The sequence below is a fragment of the Lampetra fluviatilis genome, chromosome 51 (genome assembly GCF_964198595.1).
Source record: "Lampetra fluviatilis chromosome 51, kcLamFluv1.1, whole genome shotgun sequence".
Classification (NCBI taxonomy): Eukaryota; Metazoa; Chordata; class Hyperoartia; order Petromyzontiformes; family Petromyzontidae; genus Lampetra; species Lampetra fluviatilis.
In genome coordinates, this window is record NC_136325.1 from 7,303,905 (window position 1) to 7,319,476 (window position 15,572).

The 15,572-nt window shown below is 51.9% G+C and overlaps 1 protein-coding gene across 1 annotated transcript in view; it reads left to right on the forward strand.

Moving 5' to 3' along the window:
* The first annotated feature begins 6,032 nt into the window (after positions 1-6,032).
* The window catches only part of LOC144948795 (carboxypeptidase B2-like), a 28,291-nt gene continuing 18,751 nt past the window's right edge, over positions 6,033-15,572 (forward strand). The window contains exons 1-3 of the mRNA XM_078878445.1: positions 6,033-6,114; positions 8,571-8,658; positions 12,003-12,127. Of these exons, the coding sequence (XP_078734571.1) occupies positions 6,041-6,114; positions 8,571-8,658; positions 12,003-12,127 (287 nt within the window). The 5' untranslated portion in view covers positions 6,033-6,040. The remainder of the gene's footprint in view (positions 6,115-8,570; positions 8,659-12,002; positions 12,128-15,572) is intronic.

The following is a 15,572-nucleotide window of genomic DNA, read 5'->3' on the forward strand; positions in this document are numbered from 1 at the left end:
GCAATATATTGGGGGGTGGGGGGGGGCATTTTGAGCATATTTGAATATATAATTTTTAAATATATATTTGAATATATATTATAGCTACGGCCTTGCAGCCGAGTAACCTCACCCACACACGCCACTCACACGAACGCGCGTTACGCACGTAACGAAAAAGAAACGTCAATATTGTCAACCCGTTTGTCGGATTTTTGCGAGGTGTATCTCAACTCGCCAAGTAGCTGCAGGCGAATTAAAAAAAGACAACGCCATGTACTCTTGGAAAACCGAAACAATTGTTTGCCATCAATGAGTTTATTAAGGTATTTGCGCGTATTTGTTGTGTACATAGTTCTAGGTGACCCAAACACGCATTGGAATATCGTCGTCGTCATCTGCTCACGCCAGACTCAAAGCTCCGTGACCGATCAACTCTCACGCGCGCGATATACAACAGTAATAATTTTCGATTTAAAGCTTTCGTGACTGCAGGGATTCATCTTCTTGGTTCTTTCGGTAAAGTCACGTAGAAGGGAAATAATTAAATAATAAAAATACAACATAATCAAATACAATTCTCACGACGTTTCGGCCGCAACGCAAGCAGCCGTCCTCAGGTGAAGAACAGGTCTGTCGGAAAGACAGCGTCTGAATAATAATAATAATACCACACATTCACAAATCACCGCATCCGTCACCACCCCCCTGGGACATTGACACGTGTGCCCCCCGCCAACCCCCCAACCACCCCCCGGGTTGAGAACCCGCAGTGCTCGATGGCACAACGCATTACGCAATCGTGGCCGAGTGGCAGGTGCGCGCACACGCGAATTGTGGAAGTCGGGGCGACGGGTTCTTCCTGAGTTAATTGCTCAACTCCGACTCGACGTTTCGCGGTCACGGTGCAAGGGGGGGGGGGGGACTGGTCTTCCGTACAGAATCAGAATGTTTATTTATTTACACTGCAGGAATTCCGATGAGATGTAGAGCGCTTGTGTTTGTACAACAGATGCCCAGAATTGTACCGTGCGATGGTTAACAGGTGAACGTTTACTCTGCACAGGCACTTTAGCTGTGAGTGGTGGGTGATGGTTGTGGTGGTGTTGTTGGTGGTGGGTGGTAGCGGTGGGTGGTGGTGGGTGGTGGTTGTGGTGGTGTTGGTGATGGGTAGTGGCGGTGGTGGTGGGTGGTGGTGGGTGATGGTTGTGGTGTTGTTGGTGGTGGGTGGTAGCGGTGAGTGGTGGTGGGTGGTGGTTGTGGTGGTGTTGGTGATGGGTAGTGGCGGTGGTGGTGGGTGGTGGTGGGTGGTGATGGGTGATGGTTGTGGTGGTGTTGGTGATGGGTAGTGGCGGTGGTGCTGGGTGGTGGTGGGTGATGGTTGTGGTGGTGGTGGGTGGAAGCGGTGGGTGGTGGTGGGTGATGGTTGTGGTGGTGTTGGTGGTGGGTAGTGGCGGGTGGTGATGGGCGATGGTTGTGGTGTTATTGGTGGTGGGTGATGGTTGTGGGTGGTGGTGTTTGTATGGTGCCACGTCGCCGCCACTTAGTGGAGAATGGCTGCTTCTGCTGCTGCTGTTGTTGTTGTTGTCACAATCAGGCGCCACTGTCGCAGACAAACCGGAGACCAAATTTCGATTTAAAGCTTTTGTGACTGCAGGGATTCATCTTCTTGGTTCTTTCGGTAAAGTCACGTAGAATGGAAATAATAAAATAATAAAACATACTAAAATAATTCTCACGACGTTTCGGCCACAACGCAAGCAGCCGTCCTCAGGTGAAGAACAGGTCTGTCGGGAAGACAGAGTCTACACTAGGATAACAGATTCAGACTCTGTCTTCTCGACAGACCTGTTCTTCACCTGAGGACGGCTGCTTGCGTTGTGGCCGAAACGTCGTGAGAATTATTTTATTATATTTAAATTTGTATCATTTTATTATTTCCATTCTACGTGACTTTACCGAAAGAACCAAGAAGATAAACCGGAGACATTCCGAGCCGCAACGCTCCACGTCAACCCGACCAGGCAGCCGGAACTCGCAGTGATCTCCACACCGGCACAAGGCACAGCCCATGAAATAATTTCACAGAAATTGCGTCGGCTCCCCTGGCCTCCTGCGAGTTGTCACCCGGCGAGGGAAAGTTCGACCGCTTTGTTTTTTTTGTTAGGTTTGAGAAAAGTTTGAGTTTAAGGGAGGAAACTCTCCCCCCAACCACCCAAAAAACAACACCGCTTTCTCCAACGTTTACGCAGAGTCTCGTAGCGATGTCTAAATGCGGGAAGAGGTGGGGGTGAATGGGGAGTTGGAGGGAAGTGATACGGCTGATGCCAACATTAAGCACCTGTTTCCGTTCTTGCGAGCGCGTCTTTGTGGTTAGCGCATCGCAGCCGATGTCACCCGGGTTTGATTCGCGGCCTCGACCAATCACAGTGGCGATCATCTGTGCACCCTCTCCCTCCTCCCTCCTTCAGCGGTCGACTCAGCTTCGAGTGCCTGGTAATGAACGATGTGTCAACGTCAGTGCAGGGAAGACAAAGGTGGTCCGGTGTGGTGTTGGCGTCACCAAGCCCGTCGTGCCAGCCTTCATAGGTTGTCCATATGATAATAGTTTTTTTAGCCTTCTATCTGGCAACAAAACTGACACCTTTTTTACAAGGAGTCATGTTTGCATAGACCACAATACCTGCGGTCATAATGCAAACAAAAAACACAACTCTGAATGTATGCACTGTCCTTGAAGTTGATTGGTCCACACCCGAGACAGCTTTCCTTAGAGCCTAGTCTCACATGGTGTTGGACCAGATGACGCCAAAAGGCGCACAACTCAAAGACAATGCACCATCAAAGCTCGGGGTTAAGCATTTACACCATTGAAACCTCATTTGCCAGTAAAAATAGGTTGTCCATAATATAGGTTTTTCTTGGGTAAGATTTGCGTAAATATGTAAATGTGTCGTTAAACCCACCACCACCGACACAACCAATCAGTAAGGTTTGTCACTTACACTATGAGACCTCCTTTACCAGTGGCAAAATATAGTAATAATTTTTACCCTTTCGACGTCATCTGGTCCAACACCAATGGAGACTAGGCTCTAAGAAAAGCTGTCTCGGGTGTGAACCAATCAACTTCAAGGACAGTGCATATCATTATCATCATCAGAGTTGTTTATTTTTGTTTGCATTTTGACTGCTTGTGTTGTGGTTATTGCAAACATGATGCCTTGTATAAAGGTGTCAGTTTTTGTACCAGTTGAAAGGGTAAAAACTATTACTAAGGTTTGTCACGTCAACAGAATGTGGCCAATTCGTTACTAGTTCGGCTCACCGGTGTGTTGGAGAGTAAACCCACAACAGCATTTACAATTCGAGTGTTGGAGTGGGTTTACTCTCAAACACACGACCCGGTTTGGGCAGTACTCGTCATTAATTAGCACGTCTTGTTCACGTGACAACCCTTACATGTTGACTTGAAGCTTTCGTGACTGCAGGAATTCATATTCTTTGGGTCTTTCGGTAAAGCCACGTGGATAGGTTCAAAGAAAATAACAGGAAAATAACAAAAAACTACGACGTTTCGATGGCAACACAAGCGTTCGTCGTCAGGAAGAACGCTTGTGTTGCCATCGAAACGTCGTAGTTTTTTTGTATTTTTTTTGTTATTTTCTTTGAACCTATCTACGTGACTTTACCGTTAGACGCATATAATATGACGAACCTTACTGAGTGGCTGTCGCCGGGTAGTGGCGGGTTTAACGACACATTTATATATTTACGCGATCTAACCACAAAAAAACATATTTTATGGATTATATTGGTCGCGAAAGCATACTACTCCGTTTTTAAACGTCACAAACAGCACTTGCCCCCAACAGACAGTCCAAGGCTACACGGGGGATCTTTGTCTTTGGCTCGTGTGGGTGGCACAGTGGTTAGCCCATTGCACAAGGACTCCTGATGGGCTCGGTTTGTTAACTCTCAAAGCTGTAAGTTTGCCACATCGATATCCAACAACAATGGTAACGGACTCTAGCAATGGCGAGCGTAGCCAGGGATAAAAAAAAATTTCCACTGGCACACACATCCGAGCTGTGCCGAGCGAGAATGGCACGGGTCAAAGTGGCACGGCTTGCTTTTCCACTGCACGAGCCGAGCCGTTCCTGCTCCTGCTGATGGCTTACGCGTGACAACTGACGACGTCTTCATTGCCGTCTGACATTGGCACTCAATTCACTCATCATTAGCCCGAACCTGCCTCTACTGGGCCGCCGGTCAGATTAAGACGTCTTACACTGGACACCATTATTTAATCTGAAGGCATTTCGCAGGTGAAATATTTTAATATAAAAAAAAACAACAACCGTGAGGCCAGCATAACACGGCTGAGTCTCAGCTCGGCGCGGCACGACAAATAGGCAGTGGAAAAAACGAACCCGTGCTGGAGCAGCTTGGATGTGCCAGTGGAAAAAAAGGTGGAATCCTTGCCCCACGAAGCGCTGTGAGCCCCACACACAAACATTGCGTTGGTGTTCTGATGGAGAGGAGGGGAAGGACAGGGGGGGGAGGTCAGTGAGTGGGTGCCGTCTGGACTCTCAGTGTTGACTTTGATGATGAAGTTTGACCTGCTTATCATCGTTCTCCCCTCCACCACCGCCACCACTCCAAGCCAAGCTCCGCTGGGTCCTATCTGTCTGCAAACACAACGCGCATTCCTCTCCCCACCGAGAGGGAGACCACCAAGACCACCCCCCCCCCACAAATCCCCTCCCCCCGTGTCCTCCCTATGTCCGCCCTGTGTCTCCCCGTGCCCCCCGCGTCTCTCTGTACCCCCCCGTGTCCCTCCGTGCCCCCCTCGTGCCCCCCGTGCCCCCCCCCCGTGTCCCCCCGTGTGTCCCTGTGCCCCCCGTATCTCCCTGTGCCCCCTATGCCTCCCCTGTGTCTCCCTGTGACCCCCCCCTCCTGTGTATCCCATCACGGTGCACACGTGGGGGGTGACGTGGTCAAGAACCGCGCCCGGTCGCATTTTGTCTCCACAGGGCAGAGGTTTAACACAGCGCAAACCGCTACTCACTCATTCGATGCCGAGTCCACCTAGGGGAGACCCAGAATAGCCACGAACTTTGTTCAGCAACAGAATATGAACGCCAGCGTGACTGAGCGAACAATTCGAATCGTCCACGCGTCTACCCCCTCCACGTTCAATATGCAAGTAGTTAAAAAATAATTCATCAATTATATAATTGAAAAAATAATAGAAATTAAGTTATAAATCACGACGTTTCGGAGGCAACACAAGTCTCCGTCATCAGGTGGGACCGTCACAGCTAAATTTTACTGTCTCAAGTGAGTAAATTTAGCTGTGACGGTCCCACCTGATGACGGAGACTTGTGTTGCCTCCGAAACGTCGTGAGTTATTATTTTATTTCTATTATTTTTTCAATTATATTATTTATTTTTTACCTACGTGACTTTACCGAAAAACCCAAGAGTACGAATCCTTGCAGTCACGACAGCTTCAAATCTAGAAAAAATGCAAGTCGTTGTTTTTTACACATTCCGTCATCCACACGACTTTTTGGGAGTGCATCTTAGCAGCAGCATTGGTCCATCGCAAAGAAGACCTCGGGACCAGCCGGGACGTTTAGAGTCTCAACGAGCAAATCATTGGGGAACACAGCCCCGAATGTGTCGAGGCACAGGCCCTCCTCTCGTTAGCTACGCGACCCGAGTTCAACACCCAGGACCCGGTTCAGATTAACACCACCGATATTGTCCGTGAACGGGAATCGAACTCGGGTGGGCCGGGATTCTTAGCGCAGTGCCCTAACCACCACCACCCCCCAGACTCCGATTGACACACACAGAATAAACCCTGCGCGCACAATGTGTGGATTCAGGGACCGAGTCCGCGTGCTCTGCGGGGCAGCTTAATGATTAACGTTTGCGAGGGGAGCAAATCGCACGGCTCTGCCCTGCGCCTGCCCACCGAGATCCGGGCTCCAGTCCAGGGCTCAGAGCCGGAACCCAGCGGGGAGCCACACGGACACGGAGACTCACGCCATGGCTACCAGGGCAGACGCGTGGCCGCTCCTCCTCCTCCTCGCGCTGCCGCTCAGCTGCGTGGAGTCGAACTCGTAAGTGGGGACTTGCTCGGCGTAGGGGTGACGCGACGGGGGTGGGGGGTCTCTGCTGCAGCCCCTCCCCGCGCGGCGCACATCAGTGGCGGCGAGGCCTCGTTACGCAACGGCGCAACGCCACGCGGTTGGATATAGAACGGGGCTAGAGAGACTGTGGGCCTATATGGGTCTTCGTGTGAGTCTATGGGTCTCTAGGCGAGTCTAGGCGGTTCTTTGTTATTCTATGGGTCTCCTTGTGAGTCTATGGGTCTCTATGGATACCCAGAGACTCACAAGGAGACCCATAGACTCATGTGGAGACCCATAGACTCATGTGGAGATCTATAGATTCACACGGAGACCCATAGACTCATGTGGAGACCCATAGACTCACACGGAGACCCTGTAGACTCACAATGAGACCCATAGACTCACGTGGAGACCCATAGACTCACACGGAGACCCTGTAGACTCACAATGAGACCCATAGACTAATGTGGAGACTCAGACTCACACGGAGACCTGTAGACTCACAATGAGACCCATAGACTCATGTGGAGACTCAGACTCACACGGAGACCTGTAGACTCACACGGAGACCCTGTAGACTCACAAGGAGAACCATAGACTCACACGGAGACCCTGTAGACTCACACGGAGACCCATAGACTCACACAGAGACCCATAGACTCACACAGAGACACATAGACTCACACGGAGACCTGTAGACTCACACGGAGACACTGTAGACTCACAAGGAGACCCATAGACTAATGTGGAGACTCAGACTCACACGGAGACCTGTAGACTCACAATGAGACCCATAGACTCATGTGGAGACTCAGACTCACACGGAGACCTGTAGACTCACACGGAGACCCTGTAGACTCACAAGGAGAACCATAGACTCACACGGAGACCCTGTAGACTCACACGGAGACCCATAGACTCATGTGGAGACCCGTAGACTCACACGGAGACCCTGTAGACCAGGGGTGGGGAACCTTTTTATTATTAACTTAAAAAATAGCCCGTTATATTTGGTCAAACATTTAATTAACTCGCTCCTAATGTGATGGCTGGAAATGCTTCTCTTTAGTGAGGCGTGTGAAGATGTTAGCTGGTATTGATGTTGCTGCTACTCGCAACTGCTTTTCCAGGTTCGCTCCTAGATTTATTGAATTTCGAGTCCCGCCTGCGGTTGCGTTGGCAGGGCCAGACCCAAATGATTCCGTGGGCCTTATACGGCCCGCGGGCCGGACGATCCCCACCCCTGCTGTAGACTCACACGGAGACCCACAGACTCACACAGAGACCCACAGACTCACATAGAGACCCATACACACACAGAGAGACCCGCAGACTCACACAGAGACCCACAGACTCACACAGTGACCCACAGACTCACATAGAGATCCACAGACTCACACAGGGACCCGCAGACTCACACAGAGACCCACAGACTCACATAGAGACCCATATACACACAGAGACCCATATACTCACAAAGCGACCCACAGACTCACATAGAGACCCATATACACACACAGAGACCCGCAGACTCACACAGAGACCCACAGACTCACACAGAAACCCACACTCACACAGAAACCCACAGACTCACACAGAAACCCACAGACTCACACAGAAACCCACAGACTCACACAGAGACCCACAGACTCACACAGAGACCCATAGACTCACAAAGAGACCCACAGACTCACACAGAGACCCACAAAATCACACAGAGACCCACAGACTCACACAGCGACCCACAGACTCACACAGAGTCCCACAGACGCACACAGAAACCCACCGACTCGCACAGAAACCCACAGACTCACCCATGAAACCCACAGACTCACACAGCGACCCACAGACTCACACAGACACCCACAGACTTACACAGCGACCCACAGACTCGCACAGCGACCCACAGACTCACACAGAGACCCATAGACCCACAGACTCACACAGAGACCCACAGACTCACACAGCGACCCACAGACTCACACAGAGACCCATAAACTCACACAGCGACCCACAGACTCGCACAGAAACCCACAGACTCACACAGCGACCCACAGACTCACACAGCGACCCACAGACTCACACAGCGACCCACAGACTCACACAGCGACCCACAGACTCACACAGCGACCCACAGACTCACACAGCGACCCACAGACTCACACAGCGACCCACAGACTCACACAGCGACCCACAGACTCACACAGCGACCCACAGACTCACACAGCGACCCACAGACTCACACAGCGACCCATAGCGATTGCCCCTAAGGTGGCAACGGCGGCACCGGCGTGCCGAGCACGATTGGCCGGTCACCCCGTGCGATCCCCCCCACCGACGGCTCACCGCCCTCGCCGTTCGACCTCGAGCACCGGGTACGCAGCGACTGAGCGCCACTGACCGGCGGGGGCTTGCGCCGTGACTCTGTGTGCGCGTGAACGCAGCACGGACGCTCACGACGCGCTCATCTCCGTCTTCTTGCCGGGTGCGGAGGACGTGGGCGTCTTCGCGTCGCTCGTCACGCGCCACCAGGTAGGTACCTGTCACGCGTCGGTTCGAACACCGCCCCCCCCCCCCACCTGCCCCAGCCGCTTCCCGGCCACAGGCAACACACACACCTGGTGAAGGGACACACCTGGACCGATTACACCTGGTCAAGGGCACAGATGTACAACCCACACCTGCATTTCGATTTAAAGCTTCTTTCGTGACTGCAGGGATTCATCTTCTTGGTTCTTTCGGTAAAGTCACGTAGAAGGGAAATAATAAAATAATAAAAATAAAACAATCAAATTTCGATTTAAAGCTTTCGTGACTGCAGGGATTCATCTTCTTGGTTCTTTCGGTAAAGTCACGTAGAAGGGAAATAATAAAATAATAAAAATAAAACAATAAAATTTCGATTTAAAGCTTTCGTGACTGCAGGGATTCATCTTCTTGGCTCTTTCGGTAAAGTCACGTAGAATGGAAATAATAAAATAATAAAAATACAACATAATAAAATAATTAAATTTCGATTTAAAGCTTTCGTGACTGCAGGGATTCATCTTCTTGGTTCTTTCGGTAAAGTCACGTAGAAGGGAAGTAATAAAATAATAAAAATAAAACATAATAAAATAATTATCACGACGTTTCGGCCACAACGCAAGCAGCCGTCCTCAGGTGAAGAACAGGTCTGTCGGAAAGACAGCATTCAAACGTCGTGAGAATTATTTTATTATTTTATTATTTTTTATTATTTTATTATTTTTATTATTTTATTATTTCCCTTCTACGTGACTTTACCGAAAGAACCAAGAAGATGAACCCACACCTGGCTAAAGGCACATCTGGTCAAGGCCATATCAACACAATCCACACCTGGTCAAGGCCACACCTGGGCTGACTACACCTGGTCAAGGCCATATCTGGTCAAGGCACACCTGGTCAAGGCACACCTGGTCAAGGCACACCTGGTCAAGGCCACACCTGGTCAAGGCCACACCTGTTCAAGGGCACACCTGGTCAAGGGCACACCTGTTCAAGGCCATACCTGGTCAAGGCACACCTGGTCAAGGCACACCTGGTCAAGGCCACACCTGTTCAAGGCCACACCTGTTCAAGGCCACACCTGTTCAAGGGCACACCTGGTCAAGGCCACACCTGGTCAAGGGCACACCTGGTCAAGGCCACACCTGGTCAAGGCCACACCTGTTCAAGGCCATACCTGGTCAAGGCCACACCTGGTCAAGGCCACACCTGGTCAAGGCCACACCTGGTCAAGGCCACACCTGTTCAAGGGCACACCTGGTCAAGGCCACACCTGGTCAAGGCCACACCTGGTCAAGGGCACACCTGGTCAAGGGCGCACCTGGTCAAGGGCACACCTGGTCAAGGGCACACCTGGTCAAGGGCATACCTGGTCAAGGGCACACCTGGTCAAGGGCACACCTGGTCAAGGCCACACCTGGTCAAGGGCACACCTGGTCAAGGGCGCACCTGGTCAAGGGCACACCTGGTCAAGGGCACACCTGGTCAAGGCCACACCTGGTCAAGGGCACACCTGGTCAAGGCCACACCTGGTCAAGGGCACACCTGGTCAAGGGCACACCTGGGCTGACTACACCTGGTCAAGGGCACACCTGGTCAAGGCCACACCTGGTCAAGGGCGCACCTGGTCAAGGGCACACCTGTTCAAGGCCACACCTGGTCAAGGGCGCACCTGGTCAAGGGCACACCTGGTCAAGGGCACACCTGGTCAAGGGCGCACCTGGTCAAGGGCACACCTGGTCAAGGGCACACCTGGTCAAGGGCACACCTGGTCAAGGGCACACCTGGTCAAGGGCGCACCTGGTCAAGGGCACACCTGGTCAAGGCCACACCTGGTCAAGGCCACACCTGGTCAAGGGCACACCTGGTCAAGGCCACACCTCGTCAAGGGCACACCTGGTCAAGGGCACACCTGGTCAAGGCCACACCTGGTCAAGGCCACACCTGGTCAAGGGCGCACCTGGTCAAGGGCACATCTGGTCAAGGCCACACCTGGTCAAGGGCGCACCTGGTCAAGGGCACACCTGTTCAAGGCCACACCTGGTCAAGGGCGCACCTGGTCAAGGGCACACCTGGTCAAGGGCACACCTGGTCAAGGGCACACCTGGTCAAGGGCGCACCTGGTCAAGGGCACACCTGGTCAAGGGCACACCTGGTCAAGACCACACCTGGTCAAGGCCACACCTGGTCAAGGGCGCACCTGGTCAAGGGCACACCTGGTCAAGGCCACACCTGTTCAAGGGCACACCTGGTCAAGGGCACACCTGGTCAAGGGCACACCTGGTCAAGGGCACACCTGGTCAAGGGCACACCTGGTCAAGGCCACACCTGGTCAAGGGCGCACCTGGTCAAGGGCACACCTGGTCAAGGGCACACCTGGTCAAGGGCACACCTGGTCAAGGGCACACCTGGTCAAGGGCACACCTGCACAGACCACACTTGTTCAAGCGGGGTGGTTTATTTTAGAAGTGCCGTGTCCTCAAACAGGAGAGAGGAAGAGAGAGAGAGGAGGAGAGAGCGTCTCGTTTCGTGAGAGTGACGTGCGTCGTCAAACAAGACAGAATCGATGAAACAAAGTACAGCTATGGAACGAAGAGAAATCGGGGCATGTCTGTATGTATGTAGAACTTCTGTCGCACCGTACGTAGCCAACCCGCGCTAATCGGAGGCGGCAGGGCGAGTGACAACAACAACGAGCACAAAGAGCGGTCTCAAAGAGTTGAGTCTCGTCAATGCACGCGACGATTTAAAAGCGCACGGCAAAACTCCCCGTCGCCTTACAAAGTGTCGGAGGGAGAAGAGCGTTCCAGACGGCCACCGCCTCGTTGCGTTTCCCCGCGACGAGAGCTGGACGCGTCAGGAGCACGCGCGATGAGAGACTCCGCAGGGGAGAAGGGAAACACAACGAAACAACAACAACCACAACAAGTATAACCCGTATATAAATCCTTTATATGCGTGGCGGCTAGAGTCCTCTCGTCCTCTGGCTTGAGATGGCTGCCACCTATGGGTCAGATGATTGCATGGCAGCATTAAGCAATTGGTAATTAAATATAATAATTTTATCCTAACAAGTGTAACATTTTGGAAATTTTATTTCACGAACATTAATTGTCGCGCACAAGGAGTCTGTGTGGAAAATGTCAGCTCGATTGGATCACGGGAAGTGGGTTAAAAAACGACCGAAAGATTTGCACGGTCCTAAGCAAGCAAGCGATCTTAATATAAAGGATTTCAAAATAGCGCGCAAAAAGAAAGAGCAATTGGAGCCAACCTCGGCATCGAACTCTGACCCTGCCTGCCCCGTGAACCCATCTGACTCGACCCTGACCCCCGTGACCCCACAGATTGACCTCTGGCGCCCCGAGTCCCTGGCCCAGCTGGGCCCCGGGTCGTCGGTGCAGTGTCTGGTGGGGGCGGAGCACGCCGTGGTGGTGCTGGCATCGCTCGACAACAGCTCCATCTCCTACAAGTGACACGCGCGCGCGCAGACACGCACACATACATACAGACACACACATATACAAACACACACACACATACAGAGACACACGCAGACACACACACACATACATGCAGACACACACACATACAGACACACGCACACATACAGAGACACACGCAGATACACACACACATAGACACGCACGCAGACACGCACACACACATCCAGGCACACACACACATGCAGACACACACGCAGACACACATACAGACACACACACACATACAGACACACGCGCAGACACACACACGCAGACACAAACACACATACAGACACACACGCAGACACAGACACATACAGACACACGCGCAGACACACACACAGACACACACGCACACACACACATGATGATGTCAGGATGGTGATTGTGCTGTTGATGCTGATGGTGATGATGATGTCAGGATGGTGATTGTGCTGTTGATGCTGATGGTGATGATGATGAGAGTGATGATGATTGTGCTGTTGATGCTGATGATGATGAGAGTGATGATGAGAGTGTCTGAGAGTGATGGCGATCAACATGATGATGCTGACGATGGTAACGATGGCAATGCGGAGGACGATGGTGACGATGGTGACGGTGACGACGGTGACGATGGTGACGGTGACGATGGTGACGATGGTGACGGTGACGATGGTGACGATGATGGCGATGGTGACGATGACGATGGTGACGATGGTGACGATGATGGCGACGGCGATGATGACGATGATGATGACGATGATGGTGAAGATGGTGACGATGGCGATGATGACGATGGTGACGATGGCGATGGTGACGATGGTGACGATGATGGCGATGCTGACGATGGCGACGATGATGGTGATGACGATGGTGATGACGATGGTGACGATGATGACGATGGTGACGATGGCGATGGTGATGACGACAATGGTGACGACGATGACGATGGTGATGACGATGACGATGGTGATGATGATGGTGATGACGATGGTGATGACGATGGTGACGATGGTGGCGATGGTGATGATGATGATGGTGATGATGATGATGGTGACGATGACGATGATGACGATGGTGATGATGATGATGACGATGGTGACGGTGTCCTAGTGTGACGATGACGATGGCGATGATGATGGTGATGACGATGGTGACGATGGTGACGATGGTGATGATGATGATGACGATGGTGACGGTGTCCTAGTGTGACGATGACGATGGCGATGATGACGGTGATGACGATGGTGACGATGGTGACGATGGTGATGACGATGATGACGATGGTGACGGTGTCCTAGTGTGACGATGACGATGGCGATGATGATGGTGATGACGATGGTGACGATGGTGACGATGGTGATGATGATGATGACGATGGTGATGGTGTCCTCGTGTGACGATGACGATGGCGATGATGATGGTGATGATGATGGTGACGATGGTGACGGTGTCCTAGTGTGACGATGACGATGGTGATGATGATGGTGATGACGATGGTGACGATGGTGACGATGGTGATGATGATGATGATGGTGATGATGATGATGTTGATGACGATGGTGACGATGGTGATGACGATGGTGATGACGATGACGATGGTGATGACGATGGTGATGACGATGGTGATGGTGATGACGATGGTGATGACGATGGTGATGACGATGGTGATGACGATGACGATGGTGATGACGATGGCGATGATGACGATGGTGACGATGGCGATGGTGACGATGGCGATGGTGATGACGATGGTGATGGTGATGACGATGGTGATGACGGTGATGACGATGGTAATGATGGCGATGCTGACGATGGCGATGGTGATGACGATGGCGATGATGCTGACGATGGCGATGGTGATGACGATGATGGTGAAGATGGTGACGATGGCGATGATGACGATGGTGATGATGGCGATGCTGACGATGGCGATGGTGATGACGATGGCGATGGTGATGACGATGGTGATGACGGTGATGACGATGGTGATGATGGCGATGCTGACGATGGCGATGGTGATGACGATGGCGATGATGCTGACGATGGTGATGGTGATGACGATGATGGTGAAGATGGTGACGATGGCGATGATGACGATGGCGATGATGGCGATGCTGACGATGGTGATGGTGATGACGATGGTGATGGTGATGACGATGATGGTGAAGATGGTGACGATGGCGATGATGACGATGGTGACGATGGCGATGGTGACGATGGCGATGGTGATGACGATGGCGATGGTGATGACGATGGTGATGACGGTGATGACGGTGACGACGATGGTGATGATGGCGATGCTGACGATGGCGATGGTGATGACGATGGCGATGATGCTGACGATGGTGATGGTGATGACGATGATGGTGAAGATGGTGACGATGGCGATGATGACTATGGTGATGATGGCGATGCTGACGATGGCGATGGTGATGACGATGGCGATGGTGATGACCATGATGGTGAAGATGGTGACGATGGCGATGATGACGATGGTGATGATGGCGATGCTGACGATGGCGATGGTGATGACGATGGCGATGGTGATGGCGATGGGGATGACGATGGTGATGACAATGGTGATGATGGCGATGCTGACCATGGCGATGGTGATGATGATGGCGATGATGCTGACGATGGTGATGGTGATGACGATGATGGTGAAGATGGTGACGATGGCGATGATGATGATGGTGATGATGGCGATGCTGACGATGGCGATGATGATGACGACGATGGCGATGGTGATGACGATGGTGATGACGGTGATGACGATGGTGATGATGTTGATGACGATGACGATGGTGATGACGATGGCGATGGTGATGACGATGGTGATGACGGTGATGACGATGGTGATGATGTTGATGACGATGACGATGGTGATGACGATGGTGATGGTGATGACGATGGTGATGACGGTGATGACGATGGTGATGATGTTGATGACGATGATGATGGTGATGACGATGGCGATTGTGATGACGATGGTGATGACGGTGATGACGATGGTGATGATGTTGATGACGATGACGACGGTGATGACGATGGCGATGGTGATGACGATGGTGATGACGGTGATGATGATGGTGATGATGTTGATGACGATGACGATGGTGATGACGATGGTGATGACGGTGATGACGATGGTGATGATGTTGATGACGATGGCGATGGTGATGACGATGGTGATGACGGTGATGACGATGGTGATGATGGCGATGCTGACGATGGCGATGGTGATGACGATGGCGATGATGCTGACGATGGTGATGGTGATGACGATGATGGTGAAGATGGTGACGATGGCGATGATGACGATGGTGATGATGGCGATGCTGACGATGGTGATGGTGATGACGATGGTGATGGTGATGACGATGATGGTGAAGATGGTGACGATGGCGATGATGACGATGGTGATGATGGCGATGCTGACGATGGCGA